This window comes from Stegostoma tigrinum, chromosome 4 (genome assembly GCF_030684315.1).
Source record: "Stegostoma tigrinum isolate sSteTig4 chromosome 4, sSteTig4.hap1, whole genome shotgun sequence".
Taxonomy (NCBI): Eukaryota; Metazoa; Chordata; class Chondrichthyes; order Orectolobiformes; family Stegostomatidae; genus Stegostoma; species Stegostoma tigrinum.
This window is the reverse complement of record NC_081357.1, coordinates 78622073-78645079: the sequence shown is the minus strand read 5'-3', so window position 1 is coordinate 78645079 and position 23007 is coordinate 78622073. Positions and strand designations below refer to the sequence as shown.

General features: G+C 46.7%; 1 protein-coding gene across 1 annotated transcript in view; it reads right to left on the bottom strand.

The window, feature by feature from the left end:
* mtmr9 (myotubularin related protein 9) overlaps positions 1 to 23007 on the bottom strand; it is a 66798-nt gene that overhangs the window by 20736 nt on the left and 23055 nt on the right. Inside the window, exons 5-6 of the mRNA XM_048530306.2 lie at positions 11825 to 12042; positions 7384 to 7545 (exon numbers count right to left, since the gene is read on the bottom strand). Of these exons, the coding sequence (XP_048386263.1) occupies positions 7384 to 7545; positions 11825 to 12042 (380 nt within the window). The remainder of the gene's footprint in view (positions 1 to 7383; positions 7546 to 11824; positions 12043 to 23007) is intronic.

Here is a 23007-nt window from a genome sequence, read left to right as displayed (position 1 = left end):
CTCAGTTCCATACCTCATGTTCGTCCAAATATGGACAGAAAAGCCGAACTCAAGAAGTAAGGTGAATGCAAATGTTCATGGATTTCTAGGAGTCCTAGAAAAATTAAAGTTAATGAAAATTAGGGGAAAATGCCCCACTGTGCTGTGTGGGACTCAAAACAAAGTAAAACGGTGTTGGTGGTTTTCTGAAAGTCAACTATCTCAGTCCCAAGACATTGCACTGAAGAACTCCTGCAGCAATGCGCAAAACCCAAACATTTTAGTTCCTGACACTGATTGTGTCGTGTTGTACACGAAGTTGAAACTTCCAAAAAGCAATTAAACAGCATCGGGAACCCTCCACAGTGAATCACACTGATTAGCTTCCTTCTGAACACCCAAAAATTCCTCCATCTGCACAGTCACCCACAGAAACTGACTTACTCCCCCAACCGTGCAGACACGCAAACCTGTCACCTTGCAGACAGCACCGAACACACCTCTCACTGACCACAGACACCCAACCATGACATGTCTTTTTGCATCAGACATAAAATTGCTGCACAGTCCAACTGCTGACATTGCCCCATACCAACATCTCTTGCCATATCTGCCCGACAACCATTGCTGGCTGACACTACACCCTGATAAATAGCATCTAGCCCTTCCACCTCCTAAGCAAAGCCCCACACTCTTGAATGTGTCTGCCCATCCTGACGCCACTCTTGTCCTAAACCTTGCCCATCACATCTCAACTCTCCTACTGCCAAATTACTTAATACCTCTTCTCACCCACTTCATTGCTACACCTGACAACCAACACAATCCCTGCCTCATCTCACACTGTCCACCTTCCCAACTATCAAACAATCCCTGCTAACCCTCACCCACCTCCTGAGGAGGAGTTGGGCAACATCACTCCATGAGTCACACCATCCCGTCACCTGATAACCCTCTCCCCACCCACAACACCTGACCCCCTCAGGATGTTCCCGCCTCCATTCATCTGTCTGCTCCAAAGCCAAAGCTGAACAACCATCCATGTTATGTCTTCACCTCAATCCGTCACATGATACTTCTTCTGATGTCCAACCCCTGACATGGCCTTCTCCCTTGCATCCATCTTCCCACTCTGAAGATGGGCATTGCTCTGCAATGTTCCCCCATGAAACCCAAAGCTCATGTGCCTCCATGCCCCACCCCCAGTCTGCCCACTCTAATCCCTTGCACCAATGTAGCCCACATCAGAAACAGATTCCACCCTCCCCCTGCAACCTCTGGCCTCAATAGCCAACAATGCTCTTCCTGAAATGACTGACCTATGCCATAATCCTCCACTGACTGTGAACCTCTAACAGATCACACGCCCATGATCTTCCTCAATCCCTTCCTTCCCAACCCCCAGGCAATGACACACTCCTACTACTTGCCTCCAACACCTGACATCTTCCTGATCCCTACCCTAACACCTGAAACTATCCCACTCTGTTCTTATGTACCCATTGCCAACACTGTCAACTAACCCCTCACTCAGGCTCTCAACACCTGAATATCACCAACTCAATTTCTTGCTCCCAACCTGTATGCTCAATCCACAAATATTGTGCTGCCTGTTCACAGCCACTCCCATCCAAAATGCCCACCATTTCCCACATCCTTGCCTCTTGATCCAGACCTCACACCCGACCAATTTCATCTGATAGCGCCTAACACCTGGGAATGCTTGCTTACAATCACACACGTCTCCCTGAAACCATACTACCTTTGCTATCAGCTGACCACCACAACCTGATAACTTGGCTCTCCTCAGGCCTGAGGGCTCCACTCAGGCCCCAGAAGCACACACGTCCACAATGTCCTGATCAGTCTCATGGTATAACCCCCAGCTCTTGGCCTCTATCTAGTCACACCCTTACCTGACATACCAACACGTGCCCCACATCTGATGAAGCTCTGTCACCATTGTCTCTGACACCAGTCACTCAGCCGTTCTTCAGCATTATTCCTGTTGGCATTACAAGAATACCCTCTCACTCCAGATGCCCCTTGGCCAATATGCACAGACCTCTTCCTCACTTACAGCCACCCCGACACATCAGATACCCATTCCTTTTCCCTGACTGCATGCAACTGATACAACCCTATTCCATCAGCCCTAATGCATGACATCACCTGTCCGCTCACTCAAAACCCTTGACCCTTGCACGATGGGATTTTATCTGATCTCTGACACCCTGCAGAAGAGGTGCGACACCTTCAATCTCCCTCTTCCAATAAGTCCTGCCCTGTTATGCCAGATGGAGGCTATACAGGTATTAAGATTATTTGTCTACTCCCATCTCTCGCCTCCAGTATATGCCCCAATGCCATCAGATCACTATAAACATGCATCCACGAAGCACTTGTTCAAAGTGTACCAGCTCTGCTGCTGACATCCCTTACCTGTCCTGTTCCCACTAACTTCATGGCAGTAAGGGCCTTGAATACTCCCTGGACAATGTTTGTCAACAAACCCCAGGTACACAACCCCTCATCCAAAGGGAGCCTGCAACCATCCTGCATGCGCCCTGCCACTTATCTCACATCATTAAGTCCTTGATCACCCCCTCAATACCATGTCCACCCAGCTAACAGTGGTCGCTGACTGAGTTCCACCTGACCTTATGAATGCTTGTCCCCCTCACAATGCTACATTACCTGCTTCCCACCCAACTCCAATAAGCTCTGCACTCACATCCTAGGTCCATACTTGCCATTTTTGTAACTCCTATGCCTTATTTAGCCTTTCTGTGCAGAGCATTAAAGTGTACAAAGTCACGTGGAGACCTTTAAAACATGGAATATAGCAGATGCCACAGTTGTGGGCTTGCTTCCACGACACTTCACTCTGCTGTTACTTGCAAGGGTTGCTGTTATGGAAGTTCCTGTTTCAGAAGACTGGAAGATGTGGGCCTCCATTCCTATCCACAGAGATGCTGTCTGACCCTTTGAGAAATTCACACACTTACTCATAATGTTGTTCATAATGATCCTACATAAACTTGGTTGGTTATGTTGATTTGCTACTCTTTTCAGCTTTGTGGTCAACTACTCAGAAGCAGCTCTACTGAGGAATTGATTATAAGGAACGATGACTTTTTATTCGATCCACAACTTTAAAATCAGTTGTACATCAGCACTTCAGGATTTCTGCACAATGGGTAATCATATTTTGCCCAACACAAGTAGGCTGTATTCTAGGTCTTCCCCGAAACAGCTGCAATTCCAAGATCACCTAAGACACGTTAATCAAGTTAAGTTTTCATAGATTCAGGCCATTCAGCTCAACAAGTCCACGCCAACGCTCCAAAGAGCATCCCATCCAGACCAATTCCCCTACCCTGCATTTCCCATGTCTAACTCACCTAACCTAAACATCCCTGGGCACTATAGGCAATTTAGCATAGCAAATCCACCTACCCTGCACATCTTTTGGACTGTGGGAGAAAACCGGAGCACATCAAACCTGGGTCGCTGGCGCTGTGAGGCAGCAGTGCTAACCACTGAGCCACCATGTTTGATCTTTTCACAAGTAAGGCTCACGCCTTACTGATAAAGCTAGCTTTTGCTACTCATTCTTAATTACCCAAAATTTCTGTGAAACTGCAGGAATTTAGCCCCTTGAGAATGCTCCACAATTTGATAAGATGTTGGCAGATGCGTTTTGGCTTCAACTCTATTTTCCTGTCAATTCCCCATGTAACCTTTCACTGTCTGGTTAATAAAGAATCCAACTCAACCTTGAAAATTCAATGGTCCTACTTCCAGAGTGCTCTGAAGAGGAGAATTCCAGATTATTAACACACAAAGAAAAAAATTCTCATCTTGGTCTTAAATGACACAGTCATTTAAATTATGTTTCCTGCTTCTTGTTTTTTCCCCAAAAACGGGAAATATTCTCTGCTTCCACCCAATGAAATTCCCTCTACATCGTCTCAACTCCAAATGATACAGGCCCAGTCATGAAGTCATACAGCTTGGAAACAGACCCTTCGGTCCAATGTTTTCATGCCAACGAGCATTTGGCCCACATCCCTCCAAATCCTTCTCATTCGTGTATCTGTCCAAATGTTTTTAAGTGTTGTAATTGTACCTGTCTCCAACATGTCTTCTGGCAGCTCCCTTGCACCATTCTCTGCCATAACAGAAGTTACCCCTGAGAGCCTTTTTAAATCATTCCCCCTCACCTTCAACCGATGCCTTCCAGTTGTGGGCTCCCCCACCACAGGAAAAAGACTTCGGAATTCACCTTACATATGCCCCTCATGATATTATGAGCTTCTACACGATCACCGCTCAGACTCTGATGCTTCTGGGAAAAAAAAGACCCCAACTGATTCAACCTCTCCTTTTCACTCAAACCCTCCAGTCCCGGCAACATCCTTGTAAATCTTTTCTGATCCTGAAGGCGATCACTGCATTCCATTAATAACAATGCAGTATAAAATAGGTAATGAAAGGCATAGGGTTTATTCCTTGGCAGGAGACTTGTAGTAAGCAATTAGATCAACCTATAAGATTAAATAGAGCTGTGAAGATCGGAGGACAATTTAAGAAGGCTGTTTAAGGAGGTTACAGTATGCTTTCTTTTATGAAATTTGGTTAGGCATCATTAGAGCTAAAAATAAAAAGAAACTAAGGAATAAAATTAAAGAGACGACTGTCATTCTCAAAGTTTTCAACAGCCACTGTACATTCCTCCCCAGACAAACATTTCCCTCATTATTGATATGCTTATTTTTCCCTTCCCTTCCCTTTACAAGTGTTAGGGCTGTTTTCGTTAACATAAAATAGCTGCCTGTGTTTCTTAGTTGACATAAGGATGGCCAAAATTGTTAGCTGGAGCAGTCACTTATACAGTCAAAATCGTGGCTTTCATAGTCATTGCAACCAGGTAAGATATAAGGGGTTTCGTAAAAATCACACATGGGATTTTATTAAGTAGCAACAAAAATGTAGCCACTGCTTAGGCAGAGACAGTTTTCATTAGGATCATCCTTGAAAAGCACAAATAGAGGACCTCTCGCAAGCCAATTCAAACTTTGTGATTTAATATTAGATAGAAAGGGAAAAGCTAGACTCACATTAGTTAAAATCCTTTAGATGATTGTCTTCACATATACATATATGAATAATGAAGTTTTAGATGTAACAGACATTACCTGATTTAACTGAATTCCTGCAGACACAGTAGAAAGACAGTAGGGAGAAGTCCCCAAGCTGCTAGCAGAGAGGGTTGAATATCAGGTGCAGAAGTCAGGACTGGAATAACGTTGAATAAAATGCATTGTGAAATTGCAAGGATAGGTAATAAGGGTGCTTGATCAACATCCTGAGATCACAGCATGACTTCTAACTGTTTATCAACTGATCACACAGTCACATAATTGACTTGGCTGATGACATTCGCATCCAATCAATTACACGATTGGTTTGCAATTAGCTTGAAAACATTAGACCTGGCTGAAAATTGATATATAATGGTTTGTGTGTTTCCCTTATTTAGTGAAGAAGCTTCTGGAACTTCAGAAGATATATCCCCCCCACTGGTGTAACATCACTATGTTACAAGTGGACTTCAGATGTTGCGTGATTCATTTGGTTATTCTTCCCCAACATGCTTCAACGAAAGTACTACATGCAATTCGTTATACTTCAGGATGGACAGCAAAGCCTGACAGAAGGAACAGAAGAGACAAAATGTAATAGGACTAGCTGGAGTTGTCCTCCTGAAAGGAGAGATGGTTTAAAGGAGTTTTGGTAGAGGGGCTCAAAATTACGATTGACTAGATTTATTTTTACTTATTGTTTATAGTAGAAGAAAGTCAGTAACCACAGAGGTGAGCTTATTGGAAAAGAATGTAGATGCAACATACAGCAACTTGAATAAAGGTAGCAAATTGTTGCAACCTGGAATACATTGACTGAATATGGCTCCACTAACATATCAATGCCAGTGTTGAAAATAGAGTTGGATCTGTGCTTGAAGGGAAAAGCAACTGCAGACTGTGTCATTTTAATTTCCTGTATTTTTGACTGTGGACTGAAATGGGAAAGAGACTTTTAAAAACCAAGGATTGTTGCAATCTTCCCCAGCCACCCCCCCACCCAAGTAACTTGCTAAAAACAGCACAAGCTGGTTGGAGGAAAGTATAGAGGGGAAGTCAGAGGCGGGTTCTTTACACAGAGAGTTGTGAGAGCATGGAATGCGTTGCCAGCAGCAGTTGTGGAAGCAAGATCATTGGGGACATTTAAGAGACTGCTGGACATGCATATGGTCACAGAAATTTGAGGTTGCATACATGAGGATCAATAGTCGGCACAACATCGTGGGCTGAAGGGCCTGTTCTGTGCTGTACTGTTCTATGTTCTATAAGATGTGCAAAGATGTTTGTTAAAGCAGCAGTGGAAATGTGGTTTGCAGGAGAGCAAGAGCCAAATGATCGACATGGAGCTTTTGACTGGCAACAAGTAGCTGATTAGTCAATGGGGTGGTGACCAGGTATTGATGACAATTTCCTTCTGCCCATCAACTATGTGAATTGCACCCAGCTAGGGAAATTATGGAGCAGCCACTGGATCTCCGAAAAAGACAGAACCATCTTTATCCTCTGTAGTTGGAAAAGAAGTCAAATCTGAAGATGGCTAGTTTGTTTTTTCATTATTCATCCATGGGAAGAGGGTGTCACTGGCTAGGCAGCATTTATTGCCAATCCCTAATAGCCAGAAGGTAGTTAAGAGTCAAACACATTGCTATGGGTCCAGAGTAACGTGTAGGCCAGACCAGATAAGGGTGGTAGTTTCTTTCCCAAAAGGGCACCACCAAACCAAATGGGTTTTTCCAACCATCAACAATGGATTCATGGTCATCATTAGAACCTTAATTCCAGATACTTATTGAATTCAAATTCCACCCAATCTGCTGTGGTGGGATTCAAACCTGGATCCTTGGAACATTATCCGGGTCTCTGGATTAATAGTCCAGCGATAATATCACCAGGCCATCATCTCCCCATAAACGTAGACGTTATGCTTATAACAAGTACGTCAGAGAAGTGGTGGCAATGGCTGGAGGAGGCAGAGGAGCAGGAGGAAGATGATCATGGAACCAAGTACCCTGAACAACCAGAAGCACCGGGACTAGACAGGTAAATTGGGAAATTCCGCACACGTTTGAAATTTTTTCACTTGTGATGACTCAGGAATAGCTTGAATTCTTATGTGCTATCCAGTGAGGCATAGCAATTTACACAAAGCTTTTCATAAAACAGGAGAATGGAGGTTAAACAAACACATTGACTAACGAACTGATGCAGGCTCTGAAATAAACGAAAAGAGGACCAACCATTTCACACAATTCCTTACCTGTCTATACACTGCGCAGCCAGGCAAGCAGTGGTTAATATTTCTTTAACATGGGTCAGCCAGCTAGAAGCTTCCAATTTGCTGAGCCATCTATCCATGTTGTGGGATTGGTCATTTGAAGCTTCTACCAGTTTAATTAAACTTTCCTGAAGAATATGATACCTGGTCAAAAACAAGTAAGCATACTTGATTTTTTTCCTGAAAAGTCCTTTATTAAGCATTAATTCTTCATACTTTGCTTAAAAAAAGCACTGAAATAACCCAAAACCTTCACTCACCACATTTGTCCAAATTTCCTCATTAACCAGGGCCAAAAGGTTACGATTGTTGCATAAGTGAGTGAATTACTCCTCCACCATCACCTTCTCTCTCTTAACCCACACTGACACCACTTCACCTGCATGGTGAATGATACTTACTTCTTAGCAACTTCTCTGAACCTTAAATGCATCTTTTGATAATGCACAATTTTACTCCACAAAAACACATTTTTTGGAAGAAAATATTTTTCTCCCCTAGTCACCTTTGAATTTCTCAGGCTTTATTTTACTTTCTGTACAGGACTGGAATCAAATTTCCCACTTTATTCTTCATGATTTGGATCACAAGTTCATTAGGATCTGAAAACACAGGAATTGCGATGTGCTATTACCTTGGGCTGATTGCTTCCAATGTACATAGTCAGCACTAAATGCACTTTTAAGCGGCTGTATGCTTGAGCAAAGGATGCAAGAGAGGATATCGCAAGTTCACAAGCACAAGCCCAAGTTTAGCCTTCGCCTCTTAAAAGCTTGGAACATTTTGACTGGAGCCAGCACTATTAGTTACAAGTAATTTTAATCTGGGAAAGTCAAGAATGGCACATGGTAGAGGGAGACTGCCAAGGGAGGAGATGGGGGGGAAATACTCAATGAGTATTTTGCATTAGTGTTCACTATGGAGAAGGATATGGAAGACATAGAACACGGGGAAATAAATGGCGACCTCTTGAAAAAATGTCCATATTATACAGGTGGGCATGCTGGACATCTGAAAATGCATAATGGTGGACACATCCCCGGGACCTGATCAGGTGTACCTCAGAACTCTACGGGAAGCTACTGAAATGACAGCTGGGCCCCTTGCTGAGATATTTGTAAAAGCAATAGCCTCTAACAAGGTGCTGGAGGACTGGAGGTTGGCTAATGTAGTGCTGCTATTTAAGAAAGGTGATAAGGAAATGCCAGGGAACTACAGACCAGTGAGCCTGACATTGGTGGTGGGCAAGTTGTGGAAAGTAAATCCTGTCCCTCAGGCTTCTATGTATTTGGAAAAGCAAGGACTGATTAGGGTTAGTCAACATGACTTTGGGCATGGGAAATAATGTCTTATGAATTTCATTGAGTTTTGAAAAAGTAACAAAGACAATTGATGAGGGCAGAGTGCTAGACGTGATCTATATGGACTTCAGTAAAGTATTTGAAAAGGTTCCTCATGATAGATTGGTTCACAAGCTTAGATCACATGGAATACAGGGAGGAATAGCTATTTGGACACAGAACTGGCTCGAAGGTAGAAGACAGAGGGTGGTGGAGAGGGGTTGCTTTTCAGCCTGGACGGCTGTGACCAGTGGCATGCCACAAAGATCAGTGCTGGGTCTACTGCTTTTTGTCATATATATCAATGATTTGGATGTGAAGACAGGAAGTATGTATGATTAATAAGTTTGCAGATGACACCAAAATTGGAGGTGTAGTGGACAGCGAAGAAGGTTATCTCAGAGTACCAAGGAACCTTAATCAATGGGCCAGTGGGCTGAGGAATGGCAGATGGAGTTTAATGTAAATAAATGTGAGGTACTGCATTTTGAAAAGGCCAATCAGGGCAGGACTCCTACACCTAATAGTAAGGTCCTGGGGAGTGTTGCTAAACAAACAGACCTTGAAGTGCTGGTTCATAGTTCCTTGAGAGTGGAGTTGCAGGTAGATTGGGTAGTGAAGGTGGTGTTTGGTATGTTTTCCCTTCTTGGTCATTGCACTGCATATAGCAGTTGGGAAGTCACATTGAGGCTGTACCAGGACATTGGTTAGGCAATTGTTGGAATACTGTGTGCAATTCTGGTCTATATGCTATGGGAAGGACGTTGTGAAACTTGAAATAGTTCAGAAAAGATTTACAAGGATGTTGCCAGGGTTGGAGGGTTTGAGCTATTGGGAGAGGCTGAACAGACTGGGGCTATTTTCCTTGGAGCATCAGAGGCTGAGAGGTAACCTTCTTGAAGTTTATAAAATCAGGAGAAGCCTGAATAGAGTGAATAGCCAAGGTCTTTTCCCCAAAGAGGGGGAGTCTAAAGCTAGAGTGCATAGGTTGAAGGTAAGGGGGCAAGATTTAAGAGAGACCCAAGAGGCAACTTTTTCATGCAGCAAGTGGTGCGTGAATGGAATGAGCTGCCAGATGAAGTGGTGGAGGCTAGTACAATTACAACATTTAAAAGGCATGTGGATGGGTATATGAATAGGAAGGTTTAAGAGGGCTATGGGCCAAATGCTGGCAATTGGGGCTAGATTTTTTATAGCCAGTCGGCATGTAGGAGTTGGACTGAAGGGTCTGTTTCTGTACTGTATATCTCTATGACTCTATAATGGAAAGTTTCAAAAATTACAGTATACCTGCAAAGATCCCTTGTCTTCACATCCCTGTGGCGACTAAATCTACAACCCCTTTAGGAAGATATATGATCGTACTGAATGGCAGAACAGGTTCAAAAGACAAATATAGAAGTGATTAAAAAGAAAGCACGTTAATTCAATGACATTCTTTCAGTCAAAAGGTCAGAAGTGAGGAAGCTGGTTGATAATTCACATGATACACAATTTGTGACTTTTGTGTCAATATGCAGCAAGACCTTGGTTGATAAGCAGCAAGTGATATGACTGCCATGCCCATGCTGGTCAATGGCCATCTCTAACAAGACAGAATCTAACCATCTAACATTTTACCAAGACCGTAAGAAACTTGGGTACCAATAACAAAGCCACTTAACACACAATATTGTGCCATGTACCATGGATCTATTGACAGGTCTGCTTTCCTTTTGATTTCTAAAAATTCAAATTATTCCTGCTTCCCAGACTTTTCTATCCTTTTGCCCTGACTCTTGACCCCAAATCTGTGATATACAAGAACTTGTCAAATAGTCCAGAGGCTTAATAATGAGTGTCACCATTTCTTTTGAATTGTGAGGATGTGTTTGATTCCAGCCTTGAGCGACTGTGTGTGCAGTTTACACATTCGCCGAATGTCCGGTTTCCTCTCTCAGTCCAAAGATATGCTGGCTAGGACTGGACCACGCTAAACTGCACAGTAGCAACCAGGAATGTGTATATCAGGTAGATTAGCCATGGGAAATGCAGGGTTATGGGGATAGGTTTCGGGGGCTGTGACTGGGTGGGATGCTCTTTGGAGGGTTGGTGCAGATTCAACGGACCAAATGGCCTCTTTCAATGCTGTAGGGATTCTATCATTCACAAAATTATTTTACAAAGGTGGTTGCTAATGCAGAGGGGCAGTTGATTAAGTTTACTAAAAGGTTGTTTGATTCTCTGCTCTGCAATTAGCAGAGTACATGGGAAAGTTATCTCCTCCTAAGCTGTACTTTCCATGTCAATATTCTATGAGTGAACAATTGCAGCAACACTGCACACGGTATTAGGGTGAAAATTTACAAGTTGATTCAATGTTGATGTATGCTTTTTTAATAACCAGTGTGACAAAATGCATGATTTAGAAATAGTGACATGCAAGGTTAACAGCCTGGAAATACATGCATATGGATGTGAGTTTGCTCGCTGAGCTGGAAGGTTAGTTTTCAGATGTTTCGTCACCATTCTAGGTAACATCATCAGTGAGCCTCCGACAAAGCACTGGTGTTATGTCCCGCTTTCTATTTATCTGGTTAGGTTTCCTTGGGTTGGTGATGTCATTTCCTGTGTTGGTGACATCACCAACCCAAGGAAACCTAACCGATGTTGTCACCTAGAATGGTGACGAAACGTCTGAAAACTAACCTTCCAGCTCAGCGAGCAAACTCATATCCAGAACCTCAACCTGAGCTACAAATCTTAAAAAACTCGCTATACATGCATATGGAAGACCTCACACTGTGTACATATGAATGAAGTTACTTGGATCTCTGCTTGAGTTACAAATACCAGCAAACAGCCTCAACAGATTCCAGATCTAAAAAGCTATGTGCTGTTTAGGGAAATGCTGGGAATTTCCATCCATTCGAGAATCATGCCAAAATATCTTGATATGACTCAAACTTTAACTGAAAATGTCAATTTTCTATAAATCTGATGTCAAAACTGTTCCAATTTAAAATCGGCTTTGCAACACAATGATAATTCAATTAAGGATATTAAAAATCACAAGTTAACGTAACTGATGTGGTTTCATTTACCTCTCTATGGACTTGTGAATTCGTCTCCACTGAGGGTAATGTGCTTCTTGTTCAAAACCACCTCCTTTGGTTCTAGCTTGCTGAGCAGCATTAACTGATCTAGTGTCAATGATATAGCCACGTTTTCCAGCCCGCAGAGTGGCATTGATCAATTTCTCATCATCTTTACACCGTCTTCCATTAGTTCCGGTCATTGGCTGCGAACTGCGCATCATTACCTACAAATGTTTCATAATTAAATTGAGAAATCAAATAATGACTATTATATAAACAAAAACTTTAATTGAGGTACCATTTAAGACAAGAGAATGCAAAGATATTAGCTGAGTATAGGAATCTTTATATTTTACATTTTAGATTTATGGGCAAAATAATAATCGATACACTTTTATTCATTCTTAAGAAAGAAGTATCCCTTGCCCAAGAACAATTTGCAAACAAAGGTGTTCACAAGATAATCTTCAGTGTTTCCCCCCATCAAAGATCGCTTCTTACTACACTTTCACGTATACACAAGTGTAGGAATACAAGTGTCCAGTAAGAAGTGTACGAACTCATTGTTTCTGTTGCTATACACATATAGCTGCAAGTCCGCTGACAACACGACCATTGCAGGCAAAATCTCAAAATGACAATACAGAATGCAGGAAAGAGGTAGCGTGGTGTAAAGATAACTATCCTTACCTCAACATCAGCAAAGCAAAAGAGCTGGTTACTGACTTTCAGGAAGCAAAGTTCAGGATATGCCCCGATCTACACCAGTGGTGCTGAGATGGTCAAGAGTGTCAAGCTCCGAGGAGTGATGCTCATCAACTACCTGTCCTGGTCCACCCATGCGAATGTGAAAGTCAAGAAAGCACAACAATGCCTCTACTTCCTCAGGAGGTTAAGGAGACTCAGCATGTCTGTGAAGGCTCTGAACAATTTTTATAGACGCACCATAGAAAGCATTATATCCAGATACATCACTGCTTGGTATGGAAATTGCTCTGTTGTTTCTTATGGTTCTGGACAAAGAATCATGAACACAACGCAGTCCAACACACAAGCCAACCTTCTATCCATTGACTCCTCCTATTCTTCTTGCTGTCCCTTCTGTTAGGCAGAAGATACAGAAGCTTAAACTTGCCCAGCTGGGGCGGCACAGTGGCTCACTGGTTAGCACCGCTGCCTCACAGCGCTAGGGGCCTGGGTTCAATTCCACCCTTGGGCGACTGTCTGTGTGGAGTTTGCCCGTTCTCCCTGTGTCTGCGTGGGTTTCCTCCAGCTACTCCGGTTTCCTCCCACAGTCCAAAAATGTGCAGGTTAAGTGGATTGGCCATGCTAAATTGCCCATAGTGTTTAGGGGTGCGTACCTGAGGTGGGTTATAAGGGGGTGAGTCTGGGTGGGATGCTCCAAGGGTCTGTGTGGACTTGTTGGGCCAGAGGGCCTGTTTCCACACTGTAGGGATTCTACGTTCTATGTGAATAAACACATGTACCAACAGATTCATGAACAGCTTCTTCCCCATTAGACTTCTGAACGGACCTCTCAAATTTTAAATTAAATGTTGAGCTGGAGGAACACAGCAGGCCAGGCAACATCAGGTCCAATCCTCCATCTCATCGCTGACTCTTTGACCTGACATATCTGTCCATCTTCTTTCTCTCCTATCCGCCCTACCCATCCCATTGACTAATTCCCACCACTCCCTCCCTACACTCATCTATCACCATCCCACCGACTTCCCCAGTCCAATCCCTCCTCTCTCTATTTATTTCCCAGCTCCCTTCCCCCTCCCCATTTCTGAAGAAGGGTCCCAACCTGAAAAGTCAACTTTCCTGCTCCTCTCGCCTGCTATGTTCCTCCAGCTCCACACTGTGTTATCTGACTCTAGCATCTGCAGTTCTTACTATCTCGAAAATTTAATGTTGATCTTGTTCTTGAGCCGCAACTCTGTATTCCTCACTCTGCTCTATTGCTGTAATGCACTTTGGATGATATGATCTGCTTGTGCTACATGCAAAACAAAAAAGTTTTCACTGCACTTTGGTTCATGTGATAACAATAAAATACATGATAAGAAAATGTTTGGCACTATTGGTCTCATTGACATTGCCTTGTTAGGATTAGGAAGCTGCTTTGCACCAGACCCAACAACAGGTGAAGTGCATACAACAGTAAGTTTTGAAAAGATTTGTAGCTCAGGTTGAGGTTTTGGATGTGAGTTTACTCGCTGAGCTGGAAGGTTAGTTTTCAGACGTTTCGTCACTTTTTTTATTTGACAAAATATACTTTATTCATAAGATGTACAAAAAATAAAACATATTTATACACCTACCCAGTCATGCAAGCCACTCCGGGTTACCCAGGGGGTACGTACACCAACTAAACGAAAAAAAAACAAAGAAGAAAATACCCTGGCAGTCGTCACCCCGCATAGTCCCCGTTGGCCCCTGACCAGTTGGGGAAGGCGCCAGCTGGGCCCAGTTACCAGATAGGGCCCTTTTTACCATTCTGGATGAGGGGTTTCATACGGTGGTCTTTCCCCACCTCGCCTTGGCAGCGGCTGCCCCAACCTTTAGCGCGTCCCTCAGCACATACTCCTGGACCTTGGAGTGCGCCAGTCTGCAACACTCGGTCGGGGTCAGTTCTTTCAGCTGGCAGACCAGCAAGTTGCGCGCAGATCAAAGAGTGTCTTCCACCACATTGATGGTCCTCCAGGCGCAGTTGATGTTGGTCTCGGTGTGCGTCCCGGGAAACAGCCCGTAGAGCACGGAGTCCCGCGTCACGGAGCTGCTCGGGACGAACCTCGACAAATACCACTGAATGCCCCTCCAGACCTCCTGCGCGTAGGCACACTCCAGAAGGAGGTGATCGATAGTGTCGTTCCCCCCGCAGCCGCCTCGAGGGCAACACGCAGTGGTGCAGAGATTCCGGGCGTGCATAAAGGATCTCACTGGCAGAGCCCCTCTCACCACCAGCCAAGCAATGTCCTTGTGCTTGTTTGAAAGTTCTGGCGATGAGGCATTCTGCCAAACGACTTTGGCAGTCTGCGTGGGGAACCACATGACGGGATCCACCCTCTCCTTTTCCCGAAGGGTCTCGAGGATACTACGTGCTGACCACTGCCTGACGGCCTTGTGGTCAAAGGTGTTTCCCTTCAAAAATTTCTCCACGAAGGACAGGTGGTACGGGATGGCCCAACTACTCGGAGCGTTCCGCAGCAACAAGGCCAGGCCCATCCTTTGCAACACCAGGGACAGGTAGAGCCTCAGTAAGTAGTGACACTTGGTGCTTGCGTTCTGAGGATCTACGCACAGCTTGATGCAGCCGCACACAAAGGTAGCAGTCAGGGCGAGGGAGGCGTTCGGTACGCCCTTTCCCCCATTTTCCAGGTCTTTGTACATGGTGTACCTGCGGACCCGGTCCATCCTTGACCCCCAAATGAAGTGGAAGATGGCCCGGGTGACCACAGCGGCGCAGGTCCAGATAATAGGCCAGGCTTGCGTGACATACAACAGTACTGAAAGCCCCTCGCACCTGACAACCAGGTTCTTGCCCGCGATGGAGGGGGACCGGAGCGTCCGCCTGCCCAGCTTCTGCTTCAGTTTGGTGATACGCTCCTCCCAAGTCTTAGTGCACGCCCCAGCTCCACCAAACCAAACACCCAGCACCTTCAGGTAGTCTGTCCTGACGGTGAAGGGGATGAAGGAGCGGTCGTCCCAGTTCCCGAAGAACATGGCCACGCTCTTAGCCCTACTGACTTTGGCACCCGAGGCCAGTTCAAACTGGCCGCAGATGTCCAACAGCCTATTCACCGACTGACGATTGGTGCAGAAGACGGCAACGTTGTCCATGTACAGGGAGGTCTTGACCTGAAGGCCTCCGCTGCCTGGGATAGTCACGCCCTTCAGGCTCACGTCCTTCCTCATGGATGTGGCGAAGGGCTCCACACAGCAAACGAACAAGGCAGGAGAGAGCGGGCAGCCCTGCCTGACTCCAGATCTGATGGGAAAACTGTCCGATTCCCACCCGTTGATCGAGACTGCGGTAACGATGTTGGTGTAGAGCAGCCGGATCCAATTGCGAATGCCCTCCCCGAACCCCAATTTGGAGAGGACGTCCCTCATGTAAGCATGAGAGACCCTGTCGAAGGCCTTCTCCTGGTCCAGGCTGACGAGGTAGGTGTCCACCCACCTGTCCTGCACGTAGGCGATCGTATCCCTGATGAGCACAAGGCTCTCAGCGATCTTCCTGCCCAGCACAGCACAGGTTTGGTCAGGGTGAATCACCGACTCCAGGACAGACCTGACCTGACCCGGTTGGCTATGACCTTGGCCAGGATTTTGTAGTCCACGTTCAATAGTGAAATGGGACGCCAATTCTTAATTTCTTCCCTCTCCCCCTTCCTCTGCTAAATGAGGGCAATGATGGCCTTCCTCATGGATTTGCACATTTCCCCTGCCCGAAGTGCACTATCGTACACCCTCAGCAGGTCCTGGCCAACCAGGTCCCACAGAGCGAAATACAGCTCGACCGGTAAGCCGTCGCTTCAGGGAGTCTTATTCCTCTCCAAGGACTTGAGGGCTCTGGTCAGCTCATCCAGGGATATCGCTGGTCCAGCCACTCCCTCGTGCCGTTGTCTAAGACCTCCGTGATAGACGGCAGGAAAGACTCGGAGGCTGTGCTGTCCGTGGGCTTCGTGTCGTACAGTCCGGCATAGAAGGATCTGCTGATCCTCAAAATGTTGGGCTGAGACGATGTCACCGAGCCGTCGGCCTCCTTCAGCCGGCTAAGCACAGAGCTCTCTTTGTGCACCTTCTGAAAGAAGAAACGCGAGCACGTCTTGTCCTGCTCCACAGATCGGACCCTGGACCGGAAGATTATCCTGGAGGCCTCCGCGGCGAAGAGCGAGGCTTGCTGGCCCCTCACCTCATGGAGGTCCTCCGTGACATCGACCCCCATCAAATGCAGAAGGAGCAGGTTCTGCACCCTTTTCTGGAGTCGCGACAGCTTTCCCCGCCTCTCTCTCGCCTTCCGAGCACCCTTGAGGACAAAGAACCTCTTGATGTTCTCCTTCACCGTCTCCCACCAGTCGCCCGGACACTCAAAGAGGGGTTTCACGGTTCTCCAACTGGCGTACTCCCTCTTAAGCTCCTCGACGTTCTCTGGGGTCAACAGAGTCGTGTTGAGCTTCCACGTCCCCTTGACGGCCTGCTGGTCGTCCTGTAAGAGACAGACGGCCAGCAGGAGGCAGTGGTCAGAGAAGAACACCGGCTCGACGCCGGTGGACCTGACCGAGAACGCCCGTGACACAAACAGGAAGTCTATCCTTGAGTGGATAGACCCATCTGGCCGCGACCAGGTGTATCTCTGCTGCGCTCCATCTGCAGGGGTGCTGAAGACATCGAGCAGCTTGGCGTCCTTCACCGTGCCCATCAGGAATCTGGACGTGACGTCCAGTTGACTCCCCCCACCCGCTGTCCCCACACCGGATCTTCCATCTGCATCGATGATGCAGTTGAAGTCTCCGCCTAGGATGACCGGCCTGGACGTAGCCAGCAGGGGTGGAAGCCGCTGCAGGACGGCCAACCGCTCACTCCAGACCATTGGGGCATGCACGTTGATCAGCCTCAGGGGAGCGTTCCTGTAGGTGACATCAGCCACTAGGAGGCGCCCCCCCACCACCTCCTGAACTTGAGAGATGGTGAAGTTGCGCCCCCGCAGCAGAATAGCCAGGACCGAGGATCGACAGTTGTTAACCCCCGACCAGATCGGGGGCCCGCAGGTCCAGGCACCGGACCTTTCCCGTGCCTGCTGAGGTGCGGTATCCCGCACTCCTGCAGAAACAGGTGGTCTGCCTTGACGGTGGTCAGGTAGGCCAACGTGGACACACATCTTGCGGTGGACTTGACGCTGCGCACGTTAATACTTGCAACTCGTACCCCCACTGTGGGCAGTGACCGCAGTACCCTCCCCAAGTCCAAGGTCCAGCCCCTCCATCTGTCCCTTCATGCCCATTGCCCGGGCTAACTGCTGGACGCTCTCCGGGCTCAGGAAACCATCCGTGCTGCCTTCCGGGTGGCATCCCCCCGTCGGGGGTACGGAGGCAGGAGAGTCCGGCTCTGGGTCAGGCTGGGGACATGCTGTTTCCTCCTTCCCATCTGAAAGTTCCGGGGGGGCCTCCAGGGCCCCAGTGGCGCGTGGCTGGGTGTCGGAGGGGCCTCCCGTCCCCTGGAAGCGGGGTGCTGCTTTCCTTCTCCCTTGAGATCTTTAGCTTCTGCTTTCGGCTGGCCTCCTCCGAATCCCCCTCGTCAGAGGAGCTCTTATAGCGCCCCCGTAGCTGCCTCTTCCCGCCTGATGGTTGCGGTGCCTGGGCCCGCCTTCCTCCTCGCTTTCCGGACCGTCGTCCACTCCCCTGGGTCACCTGTCGCCTCCTCCATCTACACCCATTTGTCGGTGGGGAACGGAGCCTGCAGGGGCGCTTTGCTGGCCTCGGGTCCATCCTGCGGGGCTGGGCCCTCCCGCATGACCTGGCCCTCCTGCACAAGGGCCCTGGTGCCTTCCTCTCCCCCCGGGGGAGGGGGGCTTGCCCCGCATTGCCCCTGCCGGCAACGTGGGCGTACGTGGTCCCCGACTGCGGGCATGCCCTATAGAGGTGGCCCGCTTCCCCATAAAGGTTGCAGATTTTTTCTTTTGGGCAATCGTTTGCAAGGCGTCCCTCCTCCCTGCAGTTCCTGCAGATGATGGCTTTGCAGTCGGCCGCCACGTGACCTGACGTACCACAGGCAAGGCAGACTTTAGGTTGCCCTGCGTAGGTCAGGTAGCCCTTGCTTCTGCCGATCGCGAAGCTGGACGGTGGATGTACGATGTTCCCATCCGCGCCCGTCCTGAGTATCACCCTGACCTGCCTCTTACTGGTCCAGATCTTGAAGGGGTCATGATGTTGGTTAGGTCCCCTTCCACCCTCACGTACCTTCTGAGGAAGGTCAGGACATCAACTGCTGGCACATGAGGATAATACATGTGCACAGTCACCATACGGCTCCTCTGCAACGGCATCACGAACAGCGGGACAGCGGTCAGTACAGAGAGGGGGCCCTCACCTCCTTTTCTCCTTGAAAACCTCCAGGAAGCACTCGCAAAGCTTGGCACTCCTAAAGGTTACATTATAAAATCCTCCACCAGGGAAATCCTGCAGGCAGTAAATGTCCGCAGCAGTGAACGCACAACAGTCCAACAGGACCTTCTTCACGAAGAAGGTGCGGTCCACAGGTCATCCACCTTCTTCATGGAAACGCGGACGGTGTTCTGGGCCCCCTGACTTGGGCACGAGCACTCGCCGCAGCCATCGTTGCAGGTTGGCTGCTCCCCTGAACCGGCGTTAGGCCGAAGCCAGCATTAAGATCCACCAGTTGCAAGGGTGCGCAGCCAACCCAACGTCTTCCTTCCACCTCTAACACAGTCGCACTCTCCACTTCTCGGTCCATAAAAGAGTGGGTCTTTATTTTGTTCTGGATGTAAGCTGGTTCACTGAGCTGGAAGGTTCGTTCCCAGACAATCCATCACCATTCTAGGTAACAGCATCAGTGAGCCTCCGACGAAGCGCTGGTGTTATGCCCCGCTTTCTATTTATCAGTTTAGGTTTCCGTGGGTTGGTGATGTCATTTCCTGTTTTTCTCAGAGGATGGTAGATTGATTTGGAGCCAATGTGTTTGTTGATGGAGTTCTGGTTGGAATGCCATGCTTCTAGGAATTCTCGTGCGTGTCTCTGTTTGGCTTGTCCTAGGATGGATGTGTTGTCCCAATCAAAGTGGTGTCCTTCCTCATCTGTATGTAAGGATACGAGTGATAGTGGGTCATGTCGTTTTGTGGCTAGTTGATGTTCATGTATCCTGGTGGCTAGCTTTCTGCCTGTTTGTCCAATGTAGTGTTTGTCAAAGTTCTTGCAAGGTATTTTGTAGATGACATTCGTTTTGCTTGTTGTCTGTATAGGGTCTTTTAAGTTCATTAGCTGCTGTTTTAGTGTGTTAGTGAGTTTGTGGGCTACCCTGATGCCAAGAGGTCCGAGTAGTCTGGCAGTCATTTCGGAAATGTCGATATTAGAAGAACCGAAGACACATACACCAGACACGCACGAGAATTCCTAGAAGCATGGCATTCCAACCGGAACTCCATCAACTAACACATTGGTTCCAAATCAATCTACCAGCCTCTGAGAAAAACAGGAAATGACATCACCAACACAGGAAATGACATCACCAACTCAAGGAAACCTCACCAGATAAATAGAAAGCAGGACATAACAACAGCGCTTCATTGGAGGCTCACTGATGATGTTACCTCGAATGGTGACGAAACGTCTGAAAACTAACCTTCCAGCTCAGCGAGCAAACTCACATGCATACAACAGTATTGGCACAAAACTCAAAGAAAGAAAAATATCTATTAAACTGTTTTACACCCACTGGCTTTCAAGTAGTTGTTCTTCCGCATCAACGTGCCAAAACTGGTTTTCGTTGTCACAATTCAAGTGTTCAATGAATAGGTCATTTTTGCCAGTCCATCCTACCTTGATCTTGCAACCTACTGTTATGAGTCCCTGTTAGTCAGCTGTTTCAATTTTGCTCAGCTGATTTCAGCTCAAGATCTGATATGGATTGTTATTGTTTCCCATTCTGGAGTCAGTTGCTATGATTTGTCAAACTAATTAGATAAAATTTTAACTTGCCTGGTGGCTGCCATCATTAATTTTAGCTATACTCTTTCAAGGATAAAGTGATCTGTGAAAGCCTAAAACTGCTTAATATTATACAACTCAAATTATACGCTGCAACATAATCTAAGGGGACATATTAATAAAAGTAGCTTTCCTGCAGCTTGACACTCAGTTACAATACAGCTAGATGCGAGACTAATTAAGCGTCACAAGATGAAATCATTCAGAACTTTTAGAGTGCACTTGCATTTTTGACTAGCTGAACTGATGAGGAAGATACACAACCCATCAATCTCTGTGCTTCACAGAGGCCAAACCAACTCAGCCCTTGGTACAATCTCTTAGTCAGAGTAATACAACAGGTGTAAATCGCTGCAACTCAATTGAATTTGTTCAGTCATTCAAAAAAATCTGCTGGGCAATAAAGTTAAAACTACAATCCATCCCTGTCTGAGAAGCACAATTAGTCTTGCTGCCCAGAATACATTTGAGCTTTAAGAACAGAGTGACAATCCCACTTCCACTGAACTCCAAGTCTTGCCGTAATCTAGATTCTATCCAGTAGAAATTATCAGCAGTCAGGTGTTTTTCCTGACAGAGAGACAGTGGGAGGAGATAGATTAGCTCATCACAATGCCAATGGCTGACTGACTCAGCCGGTCAGAGTCATGGTAACTAGCCTCACGACAAAGTGATCTCTGCTTCCATAGCTCCTATAGCCAAACAACTTGCCACATCTCCCTCCACTTTAATTCTTCCTTATCCATCACCTGATCTCTCCCTTTCAGCCCTTGTCCAGTCAGATCCCCACTTCCAGCTCTACACCTTGTTATCTCAGATTCTCCAGCATCTCAGTTCCTACTGTCTCTGAAACAAAGAGCTTTAACTAGTTTTTTTTTAACCATGTACGGATTGCTATACTGAAGACGGAACAAAATCTACATAACAAACCAAACCTGACAACTCATATTCCGCTTGGGAACCCTGCAGCCCAATTGTATCAATGTGGACTTCACCAGCTTCAAAATCTCCCCTTCCCCCACCACATCCTAAAACCAGTCCAGTTCGTCCCCTCCCCCCGCTGCATCACACAACCAGCCCAGCTCATCCCCTCCCTGCACTGCATCCCAAAACCAGCCCAGCCTGTCTCTGCCTCCCTAACCTGTTCTTCCTCTCACCCATCCCTTCCTCCCACCCTAAGCCGCACCTCCATTTCCTACCTACTAACCTCATCCCACCTCCTTGACCTGTCCGTCTTCCCTGGACTGACCTATCCCCTCCCTACCTCCCCACCTATACTCTCCTCTCCACCTATCTTCTTTTCTCTCCATCTTCGGTCCGCCTACCCCTCTCTCCCTATTTATTCCAGAACCCTCACCCCATCCCCCTCTCTGATGAAGGGTCTGGGCCCGAAAACGTCAGCTTTTGTGCTCCTGAGATGCTGCTTGGCCTGCTGTGTTCATCCAGCTTCACACTTTATTATCTTGGATTCTCCAGCATCTGCAGTTCCCATTATCTCTGATTTAAGGTGGTTTCCTTTTCTAGAATATTGTATTTATTTTTGACGCGATGGATTAATAGTACAGACAAATAGTCAGTAGATACAACACCTCCTTAAAAAAAGCAGCTGCCAAGGAGAGAAGAAGTTCTTGAGTCAGATAAAACTAATCTGATGCTTGCCTCAGCTGACTGCCAGCTGCTATATTTCTCACTGCAATCAAATGAGTCAGATTGAGCCAGCCAATTGTCATGGTGAAACAATTCTAGTAAACAGTTTTTGTTGGACGATAATGGTAGTCTACTCTTGACCATCACTAAAATGACAAACAGTGTCAAATGTCACTGCTGTCAAACAGCAGCATCATCTCAGCAATAACCTGCTCACTGACAGTTTGGGTTCTACCAGGGCCACTCAGCTCCTGACCTCATTTTAACCTTGGCTCAACATAGGCAACACAGCTGAATTCCATAGACGGGGTGGAAGTGACAGCCCTCGACATCAAATCCGCATTTGACAGTGTGTGGCATCAAGGAGCACGAGCAGAACTGGAGACAATGGGAATCAGGGACAAAATTCTCCACTGATTGGAGTCATATCTGGCACATAAAAAATTGGTTGTTGTTGTTGGAGGTCTGTCATCTGAGCTCAAGGACATCTCTGCAGAAGTTCCTCAGGGTGGATATTTTTAAATCGTCAGTTAAGGCATATTATGACATGTCTGGAGCAGGTAGAACTTGAACTTAGGCCTTCTGAACCAGAGGTAGAGACTCTGACTGTATCGCAAAAGCCTCCAGTTTCTCTGTAACCAAGAACCAACCACCTTCAGCCACAATGATGCTCCTTCTATCATTCAGGTCAAACGTGGAAATGTTTGCTGATGATTGCACAATGCTCAGCACTATTTGTGACCCTAAAACAGTTCATGACTAAATGCAACAAGACCTGAAAAATACCCAAGCTTGAGGCAAGAATGACAAGTA